General features: G+C 37.2%; 1 protein-coding gene across 12 annotated transcripts in view; it reads left to right on the top strand.

The window, feature by feature from the left end:
- Positions 1–15,728, top strand: part of ITSN1 (intersectin 1) — a 179,492-nt gene that overhangs the window by 65,173 nt on the left and 98,591 nt on the right. For all 12 annotated transcript variants that reach the window (XM_081070736.1, XM_081070740.1, XM_081070743.1 and 9 more), the window contains 5 exons: positions 2,149–2,328; positions 3,863–3,959; positions 6,992–7,092; positions 13,048–13,111; positions 15,345–15,482. In XM_081070736.1, the coding sequence (XP_080926862.1) occupies positions 2,149–2,328; positions 3,863–3,959; positions 6,992–7,092; positions 13,048–13,111; positions 15,345–15,482 (580 nt within the window). The remainder of the gene's footprint in view (positions 1–2,148; positions 2,329–3,862; positions 3,960–6,991; positions 7,093–13,047; positions 13,112–15,344; positions 15,483–15,728) is intronic.

A 15,728-nucleotide genomic window follows, 5' to 3' on the forward strand; every position in this document is an offset into this window, starting at 1 on the left:
TGAGCTATTATTAGAAAAAAGAGAATAAAGAGCCAAATAACACCCTGTGCACAGCGACAGCACACCAGTAGCCTATTTCAAAACGAGCTAAAAGATGCTAAGAGAAGGATACCTGTCATGAAAGACCAACATAAATCAGAATTTTGAAACTTCAGAAATAAAGTGACAGAACTCAGGCAAGAGTGAGAAATAAAAGAAAACATCATTTCAGAAATGAAGACTAAATTACAAGCAACACAAGAGATAGTGTCTGAAAAGAAATAGAGGTAAAAAGAGGAAGATTTCAAAAATAAAAGGAAATGAAAAAAACTTAAGGATTTGAGAAAAATTGACAAATATTGAAGGCAAAGAAAATTGAATGTATGGTTAACTGGAGTCCCTGAACAAGAAAACCAAAGTAAGGGAATAGAACACATGTTAAAAACTAGCTCAAGACAACTTTCTTGAAATAAAAGTTCTGAAAGTATATTTGAAAGAGTGTGTCATATACCTGAGAACATCAACTGGAAGAGACCAACCCTTAGAAATATCCTGGGAAAACAAAAAATTATCTGGGCATGTAGAAAAAGAAGGCACGTGACATACAAGGGAGAGGAGATTAGAATACCTTTAGGCTTTTTTACAGCAGTGCTTTATATGCCCAAAGAAAATGGAGTAACACCTTTTAGGATTCTTAAGGAAGGAAGGAGCCAAGAATTTTGTATCCAGAAAAACCACATCAGCTGTTTTTCCAACTCTCCAGACGTTAACTTAGTATCTTATAATTAAATTCAATTCCAACACTAACTACCCAGAGTGAGCATCAGATTCCACAGCTTTAAGGGCTCAGTCCCACAAGATTGAACTCTTTTCAGACTTGAGTCACAAGTAATGGGTCCCCATGGTACCCACGCTTTTGTCCAACTTGACTACAAAGTCGGAGGTTCCCACAAACCCTTTTCTCCCATTCTATATAATTTGCTAGAACAGCTCATAAAACTCGGGGAAACAGTTTCATTCACCAATTTGTTATAAAGGATACAGATGAACAGCCCAATGAAGAAGGATCTAGGGTGGGGTCCAGAGGGTCCTGAGTGCAGGAGTTTCTGTCCCTGTGAAGTTGGGGTTCGCCACTCTCCCAACATGTGGGTGTGTTCACCAGACTGGAAGCTCCCAACCCTGTAGTGTAGGAGTTTTTCATGGAGTTTTCATTATGTAGGGATGATTAATTAAATCATTAGCCATTGATAACCTCAATCTCCAGCCCCTCTACCCTTCCCTGAGGTGTGGAGGTAGGGGTGGGGTAGGGTGGGACTTTTCAGTCCTGAAATCATTCCTCGGGAAATCCACTTTCCAACCCTTTTATCATGACTTGGTCTTTCCTGTTACCAGCTCCCATCTTGCAGCTACTTACGGACCCCCAGCCACCAGTCACCTCATTCGAATACAAACAGAGATCACTCCAGAAATTCCAAGGGTCTCAGAAGCTCTTGTGTCAGGAACTAGGGACCAAGACCAAATATAACAGATGTTCCCATCAGTCAGGAAATTACAAGGGTTTTAGGAGCTCTGCCAGGAACGGGGGACGAAGACCAGATATGTATTTCCTATTATATCACAACATCACGAGTTGAGACAGAGAAACAAAAAAGGAAGGAAACATTTATTTTCGTTGTATCATTTCTTCATTTTTTTGGTTGAAATACTTCTATAAAGAGAAACTTCCTCATCAAATGTTCGGTTACTCTGAGGTTCAGTGTATAAAGGAAAGGCAGGATAAATGTTTATTTTCCCCCTTTATTTACTAATTTTCAAAATATGTTGATTGCCTGTGGTGACCAATTAGGATATTTAATTTGTTTGTTTTCAAATGGTATTATGAATTGTGAATTTGATTCTCTTTGGTGGCTTTCAGTCCATTGCTGTTATTATTATCGATCCTTAACTTTGGCCGGTAGCTCCTTTTTCAGGTTGGATCCTGAGCCCTGTTGATTGATCCTGGACGTGATTTTTGGTACTCTTTAAAATGATTAATCTGAATTCATATCATACATGGGAATATATTAAAATTGAGAAGTGCTTTTCTTCTTCAGGCGGTCTTGGATTCATTTTCACTGAATGTTGAAATGTGATTCCTTGTGAATGTTATTGGGAATTCTTTCTTTGTAGGTATAGGAGGTATTGCCAGCATGCCACCCCTCACAGCTGTTGCTCCAGTGCCAATGGGACCCATTCCAGTTGTCGGAATGTCTCCACCCCTAGTGTCTTCTGTTCCTCCAGCAGCAGTGCCTCCCCTGGCTAACGGGGCTCCCGCTGTTATACAACCTCTGCCTGCATTTGCTCATCCTGGTATGTGGCCTGATGAACCCATAGACTGAATTTCTACAACTTGTATTTTACGCTTCATTCTTGTTAAATCTTCTGTCTTAACTTTCTGGTTATATTTAAGTGGTATTTTATTCCAGAGGAAAATAGCTTCATTTTTTTTCATTTAATTTCTCATTTTTTCAACACATTAAATGAAGGATGTGCTAGATTAGAGAGAAGGAAAGGAGAATGGAATTATGGGACTCTGGGTACCACAGTGGACCAAGGTGAACTCAACAGCTAAAACCAAGAGCATAATGTCCTTTCAAGGGCTTGACCAAAGCAACCGAAGTTTACATAGTATTCTAACGTTTTGTACTTCCACGTATCATTTACTGTTTTTCTTTAGCTGCTACGACTTGCTAATGAACAAGCCAATCCCTTCAGAGAAGAATTAATGTGGTTGTGGGGGCCGGGAGAACATTGCTTTTTTGTTTTGTTGTTGTTGAAATGGAGTGACAGGGGAAGGAAGTCTATTAAATGACTAAATATATTAAGATCGTAGCATTACATACTTGCTTAATTGAAGAAAAGGATTAAAAAGTTCTTGATTTAGTTCATTTCATCTTGAGACTTTACTCAGTCTTTTTCCCATTAATTAAAATAAAGCATAAATTGTAAATGTTGATGGCTTTAGTCTAACAAATCTTACTGAATCCATATCAATATGGAAAGTATCTTTTTAAAAAGTATGTTGGATATATCTGAGTAAATTCAGTGGTGATGACTATGGGTTTGGGCATTACATTTGAATTACTATTTTTGTGCATAGCCCTTGGATTTATTACATCTGTCAGGATATGTCTCTAAGTTATAGCCAAAGAATCTAAATGTACCTCTTTGTGAAGATTTTCTTGTCACGTATAGTTCATCTTTCACATATGACCATGACTACAGACATGATGGCAGCCAAGAAAATTCTTGTTTTTCCAAGTATACCAGTGAGTCCCCACACCATCTTGTTTCCTTTGGTGGCTAATGGCCGATGTTGCGAAACAACAGGCAAGGATGAGGGAATGTGGCCACAGCTCAGAGTTTGTTTTGTGACACACAGCTAACCAGCCTGAATGAGAATCAGACACAAAAGCTGACCCTCCCTAGCGTCACGTTATCTGGCCAAGACTGCAAGTCTGTGACTTCTTGGCTCTCACATCTGGAACTAATACTTCAGCTCCTTTGGTGCCGTTAAGAAGATGCCATCTGTATATTTAAGCTGTTACTTCTATTACTGTTGACAGATCCTATAAAATATGATACTAAATACTTAATGAAAAGTAAAATTTTATGGATGTAAACATTACTACTTAGTAAGGTGATTTTCAGTAGGAACAAATAAATCTAGCAGTGTTTTTGGCAAGAGGGCAGGAAGCCAGGAGGGAGTAACTCTTTTTGAGTCCAGAATGGTAAGGAAGGAGGAATAATTTCTGCCTCAGACTTGATGACTGTACATTTTAATTTTTGTAATTGTCTTATTTTTGTAGGATTAAAATTATTCAACATTTATTTATTTTTACAGCAGCCACATTGCCAAAGAGTTCTTCTTTTAGTAGGTCTGGTCCAGGGTCACAATTAAACACTAAATTACAGAAGGCACAATCATTTGACGTGGCTAGGTAAGTTTGCTTGTTTTTAAATGGGCAGTTTGGTTCAAGACATTATCTGATTAACTCATAAATGTGAAAATGAATTAGCTGTGTTCTTTATTTATTATCTTTTATTTTGTAGAATGCCAAAATTTTTCTTGATTCTGGATAATGTTATTAGGTTTTATCATTTATTTGTTACAGCGATGACAGAATCAAGGACATGACATTTCCTTGAAAGGCTTTGCATGTTTTTTTAAGAGAATAATAAATACATAGTAGTAAATGTTTAAAACTAATTAACTAGTACTCTAGGTGTGAGGGAAAAAAGCAAATTAAATATTCTGTGTTAATCATCAAAAGTTTACTAATAAAAATTTTTAGATGAAGATTAGAGCCACAATTGGCCTTTCTAAAATTCTATCCCAGATAATTTTATGGAGTCTGTGTGGATTATTAGTAAAACGTTATTTAAGATCAATTTTTCTGAAATGAGTTATTCAGATTAGTGGACAGTTTTTATTAACCAAATATGTGGCTCGATTTTGGCAAAGCTTACACGACCTTACTGCTTATGTGTTGGCCAATCTTGGTTTCATATTATCTTTCATGTTTTTATTTTCTTTTATCCTTTTTTTTTTTCCCTTGCTTCACTAAGATGAAAAATCTTAGATGACTCTTTGTAAGCTGTCAAAACTCTTGGATTGAAAAGGGAATGTAAATGAAGACAACTCCATCTTTTCTTGTTTCAATACTCATTAGAAATCTTTCCTAAGTGAATCAAGTCATTTTTTCCAGAGAGAAAAGTATGTTGGATATAGTTCGGTAATTCATTACCTTTAAAAAAAAAAAAAAAGATTTAAAGAAAATCCATAAACTGAAAAGCACTAAAGCACTGTCCCAGGTGCTTTATTTATGTGCATTAACTCACTCAATGCTCACCTTCTTCCCCATGAAATGACTCTTATTATCTCTGTGTTATAGGTGAGGAAGAAGCTCAGAGGCATTAAGTGATTTGCTCAAGATAATATTAACTCTTAAGTGACAGGACTAAGAGTTGAACTGAGTTCTTTCTGATTTTAAGGCATAATTCTTAACCATGGAAGTTTGCTGCAAAAACTTCAGTTAATTGTGGTATACAGATATTTTTGTTCCACTTAATTAAGATTGTACTTTTAAGATTCAGGAACATTTATTGAGCATCTACTTGTCAGACACCTGATGAATCTTATTCACCCCCCATTATCGTCCTATGCACTAGATACTGTCTCAGAATTGTGAATGAGAAAATAAACCCAGAGAGGTTATATTCTTCACCCAGGGTTTACAGCTTATGGATTTAAACCCAGATCATCTAACACCAATTTCCAAATTTCTTATTCTTTCTCCAGTACCATGCTGGAGAAAGTTTTGAATTTTCTTCTGACTTTCCACAAGGGATTTTGAAATCTGTCTTAAAATTGATTTGTGACATTAGAATGAATAATCAATACTAGCAAACATTAATGCTATTAAGACGACTGTGTTGTGTGTTTTTTTTTAATTTATTGGGGTGACAATTGTTAGTGAAATTACATAGATTTCAGGTGTACAATTCTGTATTACATCATCTATAAATCCCATTGTGTGTTCACCACCCAGAGTCAGTTCTCCTTCCATCACCATATATTTGATCCCCCTTACCCTCATCTCCCACCCCCCGCCCCCTTACCCTCTGGTGACTGTGTTTTTTTAGGTAGTCATTTTTTCAATGTTTAAATTTCTAACAAATTTTTGCAATGTGGCATCTAACTCTTTGGTTACCTATTAATGAATATTTAGTCCATTTACATTCTCAGGAGTTTGGTAGAAAACTATACCTTGATAAGTGTAATCTGGGACAACTTCTGTGGGTAACACCCTACATTCCTGGGGTGCAGAAGAAAGATAATTAGCTTCTTGACTGATAGGCAAGTTGGAATCAGCAGGATGTTAGTTTAAAATGAAAGACTTGTTGCAGAAGTATGCACAGCATAATAGATCTTGGTAAGTGTTTTTTATTAAGAAATTTATAAAAATTGAAAAGGGGAATTTATTTAGGTACTTTTCAAGTGATTGGAAGCCATTTCCTGTACTTATGAAGTGCATATAAGTACATAGATAACGTATATAAGTGATGACTAAGAGGTTCAATTTATGATTAAAATTTTGATTTTACATGTAAGAAATAGATATTTTTGTTGAAATGAAAGCAAATGGCACAACGGCCATTAGTTGTAATCTGTCCTGGAAGTGAAGTGCGATTTTTTACTGTTCATTTAGTCATTGTGGTTACATTGCCCTATTTAGACATTGGGCTCTTAACAAGCCAGGGGGACCCTTGTGCTACTTGTGTGGCAACTGCTCACTGGGAGGTCCAACCCAAACTGCCTGTTGGTAGGGGCTTTCTCAGGTGTGGGTTGCTGCGTTGGCAAGGAAAGGTTGGCACTGGGTCACAGGCAGAAAAGCAGAGCTCGCTCCATGACCCCTCGCTGATTTGCCATGACCCCAGGAATGTTCTCATCTTTCTGGGCAACTCTCCATTTGTGGGAATTGAAACTTCCCAGAATGAAATAATTTCCTTCCGTCAAGAAATACATCCAGTATTTTGGTGTATAGAAAGCTAAACATTTTAAAGAATATGTTTAAAGGCAGTTATTTGTCTGCTATCAGCATTGTTGCTTTTTAAACCCAAAGAATTCTGTTTAGAAAACCCTCAACATTAGTGTATCATCTCGGTTCCAAGAAGATTTTTCATACTTTTGTAGAACCTTTAAATTATTAAATTGTATATACACTTGAAACAGCCACACCATCTGTTGTGTTTACCCTTCAGCTTAATTGTATCTGTTGTGAAAGAAATGTTGATCACTTAAAAATGAAATGGACACACTCATTACAGAATATTCAGAAATTGTGACTCAAAAATGAATAAAAGGTTAAAGTTGGTTTCTAGAGAAGTTCTTAGTTGGCTGTTTTTGAAGAACTTCCATTGGCAGTTGCTTACTCTTAATCCTTTTTTCCTCTTCCTCTTTTCCCCACAGTGTCCCACCCGTGGCAGAATGGGCAGTTCCTCAGTCATCCAGACTGAAATACAGACAGTTGTTCAATAGTCATGACAAAACTATGAGTGGACACTTAACAGGTATTTACGAACAAACAAAAGTTGAGTGAAATAGGATCTTTGTTCTAAATGCGATTGTTTTTAGATGTTGGGCCAAGGATATTTTCCAAATATCTTTCCCTCTTGGCTTTTTCTGAGCAGGATTTTACTGTGGTTCTTATCTTGAGTTCTCATCTACTGATAAAGCCATAGTTACGTTATTCTTCAGTGCCTCTGGCTTTTGCCCCATTGCTTCTTGGTAAATGGAACAGAGACCAAGGATCCTTCTGCACCCTGAATGCCACTCGTATGCAAATCAAAGCACTGGCAAAGAAACACTGCTGTGAATAAAAAGCGGTTCAAGTTCTGAAGTCCTGCTTTGTAGATGAACTTGAAACCACCTACGCAAAAAGTTGGTGTTTAAGGCAGTAGGTAGGGTGAAAGGTAGCTAAGTGGCTGGGGAGTTTGGAACCTGGCCATGCTACTAACTAGGTAGAGGTCACTTACTTTACCTATTTGGATCTTATTCATGCATAAGAGGCCAGAGTTCAGTTATATGATCTCAGTGGATTTATTTTCTTTTTAAAAATATTCTGTCATCTGCATCAGGAGAGTAGAAAGGATTTTAGGATACTGTCCAGAAATCTTTCTAATGAGGGATTAAACACAGTTGATCAGTTATAAGGAAAAGCTTAATTTTAATAAAGGAAAATAGAGACCTCTGATAGGACATTAAAAGTGTAAAAGGGAAAAATATAACTGCCCTTTAATAAGTATAAAAGGAAGGGAGAAAAAATTTTCTTGCGGTGGAGAAGCACTGGTATATAACACAAAACACTTTCAATTTTTGATTCATACTTTTTTTGTTATCACTTACAATTGTAATTTTTACTTCCAAAAGAAAAATTTATCCTTGTTTAAAAATGTCAGGATTAGGTGAGACTTTGAAGGGTTCTGACCTAATCTTGAACCCTATCCCCATAAAAGATCTCAGCAGTCCTCTCAAATAACCATATATTTGTAACTGAAGGGGTGAATTATAAGTATAAACAAATTCTCTGTATGCTACTCTTTCTCTCTGCTTAAGCAGTAGCTGTCGTTTTTACACATAGCATGAAAAATCAGTCCGGCTTATAAAGGCAATGACGGAATATTCAATAGCATAGTTTTAAATACTGGTGAACACTGTTTGTTTGACACCAGTGCTCCATACGGACCCAGAACCACATTACCAGTAAATCTGAAATAATTTACTCAAATCATTGTTGGTATTTGCTGTGAGTTAATTAAAATAGTATTCAGATGCGACATTGATGTAAAATTCCATCTTGGTAGGATGTGTGTTTTATGACCAAAGTGCAGCATCTTCAACCCAAAGGTTAATGACCCAGGCATTTGAGTATTTAGATTGTTTCATATCTGAGGCAGAAAGTAAAATTTGTAATACACTGGAAAGAGCAGATTTTGCTAATGTTTGTCTGTGTACTTATTACTGTTTTGTCCTGGCAAGAATGTAAGGTAGAATTTTATTTTCAAGCCAGATCTTTGTATAGTCATATCAAATAAGATAATTTATTATTGTAAATTTAAAAAAAGGAATAAATTAAAGAAATCCAGTTTGTTTTCCCTTTGTGAGGAATCAATATAAGGGAGTGTTTTGGGCTAAATAAGACTGTTGATGAAAGTAGAGCTGGTTTGTTGAGATGAATAAAATACGAAGACCATTTTCATGGTCACAATTTAGAAAATAATTATGTGAATCCTGAACCCCCAAAGCAGTTACCCATTCAGCTTAAGGATAAGAGGAATAGTTGAGAAAAGTTCCCAGAATATAAAGGCCCAAGTAAAATGTATAATTTAATATTCTTAATCTCATTTTTTTTTTTTACTTCATGGCTTTGTTTTTTGTGTGTTCTTGTTTTAAAGGAACTAGAAAACATTTTTACAACTTGTCCATAATTGCAATTTCTTTCTTTTTTTTTTTTTATTAATTTTATTGGGGTGACAATTGTTAGTAAATTTACATAGATTTCAGGTGTACAATTCTGTATTACATCGTCTATAAATCCCATTGCGTGTTCACCACCCAGAGTCAGTTCTCCTTCCATCACCATATATTTGATCCCCTTTACCCTCATCACCCACCCCCCACCCCCATAATTGCAATTTCTTAATCTAATGCAATAGTTGTCAACCTTGGAGTTGTGACATCCTAGTGTTATGAATACCAGTTTTGTACAGGAGTATTAGTATTTTAATATCAATTAGAGGAGAATCCAGGTCATCCTTATACTGTCACTCACTTGCATTCATGTGTGTTTGGAGTGGAGTGGAATTAGTTAGCACCATAAGAATTGCACCTAATCTGCAGCCTAGCTGGTCTGTGCTGTAGCCTGTGGCAAATACCCACTGTTAATGTACTGTTGGTGGTCAGAGCAATTTCTGATCACCATTTTGTTTCATTCACATCCGATTGGATGCCATCGAAGTGTGGCTTTATCTGTAAGAGTATGTAGTGGGCCTACCTTGTTTCCCCGAAAATAAGACCTAGCCGGACATCAGCTCTAATGCGTCTTTTGGAGCAAAAATTAATATAAGACCGGGTCTTATTTTACTATAATATAAGACCCAGTATAATATAATATAATGTAGCATAATATAATGTAGTATAATATAATATAATGTAATATAATATAATATAATATAATATAATACCGGGTCATATTAATTTTTGCTCAGAAAGATGCATTAGAGCTGATGGTCCAGCTGGGTCTTATTTTCAGGGAAATGGTAAGAATACCATTGGTTGGTCCAAAGCAAAAGAAAGTGAGAACCTCTGAGCTTGTGACATGAGTTTGTCCACTGTGGGAAGTGAAGCTAATCTAGCAGTGGCAACATTTATGTGGTTGATTGAGCTGATATACCTGGTTAAGTGGGAACCCCTTGTTCCTTCACAGTTCGATGTGTATGCTCTTAAAAGAGACAGTCTCATACAATAGAGGAGACGCATTCTTTAATCAAGGTTAAATAAGGACCTGTAGAATTCTGGCAAACCTGTTAATGTTAGCCCTCTTCTCAAAGAGGTGTTTTATTATCTGCTTGCATTTTTAACCGATGAATGTGCTATTTGGCTATTCATATATTAATCACAAAAGCTATAGTCTTAGCCATTGTTTGAAATAAAGCATTAACTTCATTTAATTCTCTAGCCTCATCCAGTCATGCCTTCTTATCCAAACATGGATGTCCAGAGTAGGGTTTATGAACTTGAGATTTCTGTTTATCCCCATAATGTTTATGTATAAGCCAGTATTCCAAAACTGATATCCTTTTTTGAATGTAGGTTTCCACAGGATAGTTCTGTGCATTCAGAGCTCAATTTTATGCTGTCCTGTTATGCTAAGAGGCTACATGAGCTGTTGCCTATCTATTTTAATCTTTCACAACCTTGTCTTAGGACATACAGAGTCAACTGTTAGAATTGCAAAACATAATTGTGATCTTCTGGCACAGGGGTCATGACACTTTTTCTGTAAAGAACAAAAATAGTAAACATTTTAGGCTTGCAGCCATACATTGTCACAACCACTCAACTTTGCCGTTGTAGTATAAAAGCAGCCTTATGTCATGTGTAAATGAATGGACATGGCTATGTTTCAATAAAACTTTATTTACAAAAGTGGGTAGTGGACTGGATATGGCCTGTGGACTGTGGTTTGCTAATCCCTGTTCTAGATCATTTCCTTCATTTCAGAGATGAAGGAACTACCTCTTAGAGAGTAAAAGTAGTTTTGTTAATGTCACATTAGAGAGTGGTAAGTCAGGACTGGACTCCATGTCTCGTGATATCCAGGTCCAGGGCTAATTCTTTTCATTTATCGTTACACTTTTTATTGGGAGTAGATGAAATATTACCTTTCTTTTACATAGTTCTGAAATAGATTTATTACAAGTATAAATTAAAGCATTCACTAAAGTTTTGTTAATTCAACTCTAATGTTGCCAATTCTAAAAACAATGTTAAAGACTAAGTAGAATGATCAGTGAACTTTTTTCATTCCAACATATCACAGAACTTTTAGACCTTTCACGTTAATTCAATAAAGATTGTTTATTACTCATAGGTGCTCTCGCACACACACACTCACACACACAAATGCAATAGGAATGTGCACATGTGTTCACCAAAACTTACACTGTTCACTATTTATCATAGCCCCAAACTGTGACATAGTATACAGCAGTTAGGAGTATGTTCTACAACTTTATACAATAATATATTGGGCAAAATGAGCCAAACTTAACATAGATGCACTCTGCCATTAGAAATTAGGCTACACTTGGTGGGAGGGGATGATTGAAGGGAGTTCAAGGGGGGCAGTTGGGATGCTATTTCATGGTCTGTGTACTGTTTACTTGACCATTTCCAGTTTGGAAATTAATTAAGCTGCATGCATGTGCACATGTAAAAATACACAGGTATATATTCCTGTGTGCTCTCTGCCCATATTTTATAGGTAAATGAAAGTTAAAATTTTGTCAGTAATGTTAATTACCATTTAGTGAGCACTTGTATGTGTTAGTACTATGCTAAGCTCTGTGTTATGGTTTGTAACACGATGGATCATAGACATGTAACTCTGGAAAGGACTCCTGAAAAAAGAAAACTAAGGTTCAACAAGTGAAGAAACTGCCTGTCCAACGGCACTTGGCAAATTCTAGACTGAACCAGGACCAGAGCCCACTACCTCCCACTTCTTTCGCCAGTGCTTTTCCTGCCGTTCTCTGGAGTTCCTGTGCTGGAACCTTCTGGTGATGCTCAGAGATGGCCAACCACTGTGGCTTGCTGTGCGAAAACACATCCACTTCAGTGTTTGTGATGAGGTGCCCTATGAAAAGTGAAATAGCTCAAAGCACAAGTTTGTACACAGGCATCTTTCCAACACAATTGCTACAGCTTTCCATTCCTTGGTCCATCAGTCATCCTGGGACCATAAACCCCAAGAGGTAGGGCTGGAAAGACTTACCGTGTTTCCCCGAAAATAAGACCTAGCCAGACAATCAGCTCTAATGTGTTTTTTGGAGCAAAAATTAATATAAGACCTGGTCACATTTTACTGTAATGTAAGACCAAGTCTTTATAATATAATGTAATGTAATATGATATATAATATAATATAATACCGGGTCTTATCTTAATTTTTGCTCCAAAAGACGCATTAGTGCTGATTGTCCTGCTAGGTCTTATTTTCGGGGAAACATGGTATTTGTCTCTCTCTCCCTACTACTGGTTTATTCAAACACTCAAAATCTCCCATTGTAACTTTGTCTGATATCTAAGGCTAGTTTCATTTCAGAAATGGAGATATTTACAAATATTTGAAGAAATGAGAGCAGATTTTTGAAAGGAGAATGGAAATCTCAGGAATTCTTTTTAATTGCTAACATAGGAAATTCTAATCCCGGCTGTGATATCGACCATTTGTGGAACCTTGAGCAAGTTGTATTGTTGTTGTTTGAAGTCTGTATATTGAAGTAGTTAGAAGAGTTCTCTCTAAGGTCCCTTCCCCCTCTAAAATTCTCTGAATGTTCCCTGAATTTGTCTGATACTAGTTGTGGTGGAGTCAGCAGGCGGTGGCAGATGTTGCATTTAGAAAGGGTAAGTTTCATCTTTGTAAATAAAAGCCTAATGCTAATAGAGATGGTATATGGACAAAAGGGCAGGGTATATTTTTAAACGTTCGTCTTTTACAGATTCGTTCTTCATTCATCATCCATTTAACAAACATTTATTGAGTGTGTGCCAGTTGCTGTGCTTTGTGTTTCTTCTACTCTCCATTGGGGCTTAATTTCCTTTATAAAAAGCCTCTTGGGTAACAAACAGCAAACATTGTTTAAAGTTCTGTGATTACACAGTACATATGTGCAGAACACTGGACTTCCCGGATGGACGATGTGCTGATTCATCTTCATACTTTTTTCCTGGTTTCTGTTTAGGTCCCCAAGCAAGAACTATTCTTATGCAATCAAGTTTACCACAGCCTCAGCTGGCTTCAATATGGTAAGGAATGAAAAGCTCCTTGGTTTGTATAGTGTGGAAACTTTATTTCTTAAATTGGTATGGGCTCATCTGTCTTTGGATTAATACCATTATTTATAGAGGGGATATATGGAGTATGCTTAATTTTTTAATGACTTGTAGTGGTTGCCTGTCTTACTTTTTCCCCTTTTCATTTTGAAAAATGCAAAAGCAGAGAGATTAATATAATGAATTCCCAAGAGCTCATAACCCAGTTTAAATAAGTCTCAACTCGGGGCTAGTCCTGCTTCTCCCCTCTTTCCTGATTATTTTAAGCCAAATCTCAGTCATATTGTTTACAACTTCTGATAGTTCACCTTGTATCTCCAAAGGAGATAGAGATTTCTTTCAACATGTCTGCCGTGTTTCCCCGAAAATAAGACCTAACCAGAAAATAAGCCCTGGCCGATTTTTCAGGATGACATCCCCTGAACACAAGCCCTAAAGCGTCTTTTGGAGCAAAAATTAATGTAAGACCCGGTCTTATTTTCAGGGAAACACGGTATAATACCAATTGTCCACTTAAAGTTTTTAATAGTATTTTATTAAGTTAGTATTCAAATTCAGATAGTATTCAAATTCCTTAGATTGCCTCGTAGTGTTTTTATGGTTGATTTATTTCAGGACTAAAATAAATGTATTTTGTACTAATTAGTTAATACCTCTTTTAAGAATCCTTTAACCTATTAACGCCTCCTGTCTTGTTCTCAACTCCTCCCCACTACCCCAGGCCCCCAAAACAACTGAGACATTTGTTTTATCGTTTCTCATAGTCTAACTTTTGATGATTGCATCCTTGTGGTGTTAATTTATTCCTGTATTTCCTGTAGATTGCTGATTAGATCTAGAGCAAGCTTTCTTCACCTCGGCACGATTAACATGTTGGGCCTGACAGTTGTTTGTTGTGGGGGCTGTCCAGTGCATTGTAGGTTGTTTAGTCCCATCTCTGGCCTCTACCTACTAGATGCCAGTAGCATGTCCCTCCCCACCCCCAGTGGTGACAATCAAAAATGTCTCCAGAAATGGACAGATGTCCCTTCCCCCCTTTGGTTGCAAGACTGCATCAGAGATGACACTGTGCACTTTCATCAGGAAGCATCTGAATGTTTCTTTGTCTATTTTGTAATGGTTTTCAATAGCTGTTTGATCTAGGCATTGCCTAGATCATACAGGATTCCTGACATTTAAACGTTAGCCCAAATGACTTCTTAAGAAGCGTGTATCTTTCAGTTATGCACCAACCATTCATTGATTCTGCCTGGAAAATAACTGTTTATGGCTGACGGCCATAAAGATCCACCCAAGTGGGCCTAGATCAGGGCTTGGCCACCCGAGCCCAGTGAGCTGAAGCTGGTCTGCACCTGTTTTTGTAAATGAAGTTTTATTGGAAAAACAACCACACCCATTTGCTTATATATATCTATAGCTGCTTTCCTGCTGCAATGGCAGAATCTGGTGTGATAGATTTAGCATGTCCTGCAAAGCTTAAATATTTACCATCTGACCTGATACTTTGCTGAGCATAGAACATGATACATTTCAAATGGGCTTGCAAGGACTGAGATCGATAGTTATAATCGTAGTTAACATTTGTTGAATTCTGAACACCATGCTAGCTATATGGATTGTCTCATTTTATCTTTGCGACAGTATTATGAAATAGGTACTGTTTTTATGAACTGAGGCATGGAGAGACTCAATGGACCTAGAGTCAGAATAGAAAATAGAACATTTAAATTACTCATGCATTGGGGCGGCCAGATGGCTCAGTGGGTTAGAGTGCGAGCTTTGAACACCAGGGTTGCCAGTTCGATTCCCACTTGGGCCAGTGAGCTGCGCCCTCCACAACTAGATTGAAGACAGCGAGCTGCCGCTGAGCTTCTGAGGGGCGGCCGGATGGCTCAGTGGGTTAGAGCGCCAGCTCGTAACAACAAAGTTGCCAGTTCAATTCCCACATGGGAGGGTGGGCTGTGCCCCCTGCAACTAAAGATTGAAAACGGGCTAAGCTGCGCCCTCCACAACTAGATTGAAGGACAACTATGTGGAGCTAATGGGCCCTGGAGAAACACACCGTTCCCCAATATTTCCCAATAAATAAATAAATAAATAAATAAATAAATAAATAAACAAACAAATAAATAAATAACTCATGCATGAATAGTAACAAGCATGCGTTTTCATGAAGCTAGATTACAATGAACTTTTTGTTGAATAGGAATCTTTCTGACATTGATCAAGATGGAAAACTCACAGCAGAAGAATTTATCCTGGCTATGCACCTGATTGATGTGGCTATGTCTGGCCAACCACTGCCACCTGTCCTGCCTCCGGAATACATCCCACCTTCCTTTAGGTAAGGACCATTTAGCCCTTACAAGAACTTCTGTGCTGACTGCGTGACTTTCAAACTTGGCTTTGTCGGCTATGTGTCTCAGTCCTTTTTATTCCTGGCAAGAGAATGAAATATCCATGAATTCAAGAAAATCTTCTTAATCTAGGTTCGGTGTTAAAATTGGATCTGTTCTAGTCTTTAAAGTATTTATAGTATCTAGGCATACCTCGGAGATAGTGTGAGTTTGATTCCAGACTATCACAATGA

This window comes from Rhinolophus hipposideros (assembly GCF_964194185.1).
Source record: "Rhinolophus hipposideros genome assembly, chromosome: 2".
Lineage (NCBI taxonomy): Eukaryota > Metazoa > Chordata > Mammalia > Chiroptera > Rhinolophidae > Rhinolophus > Rhinolophus hipposideros.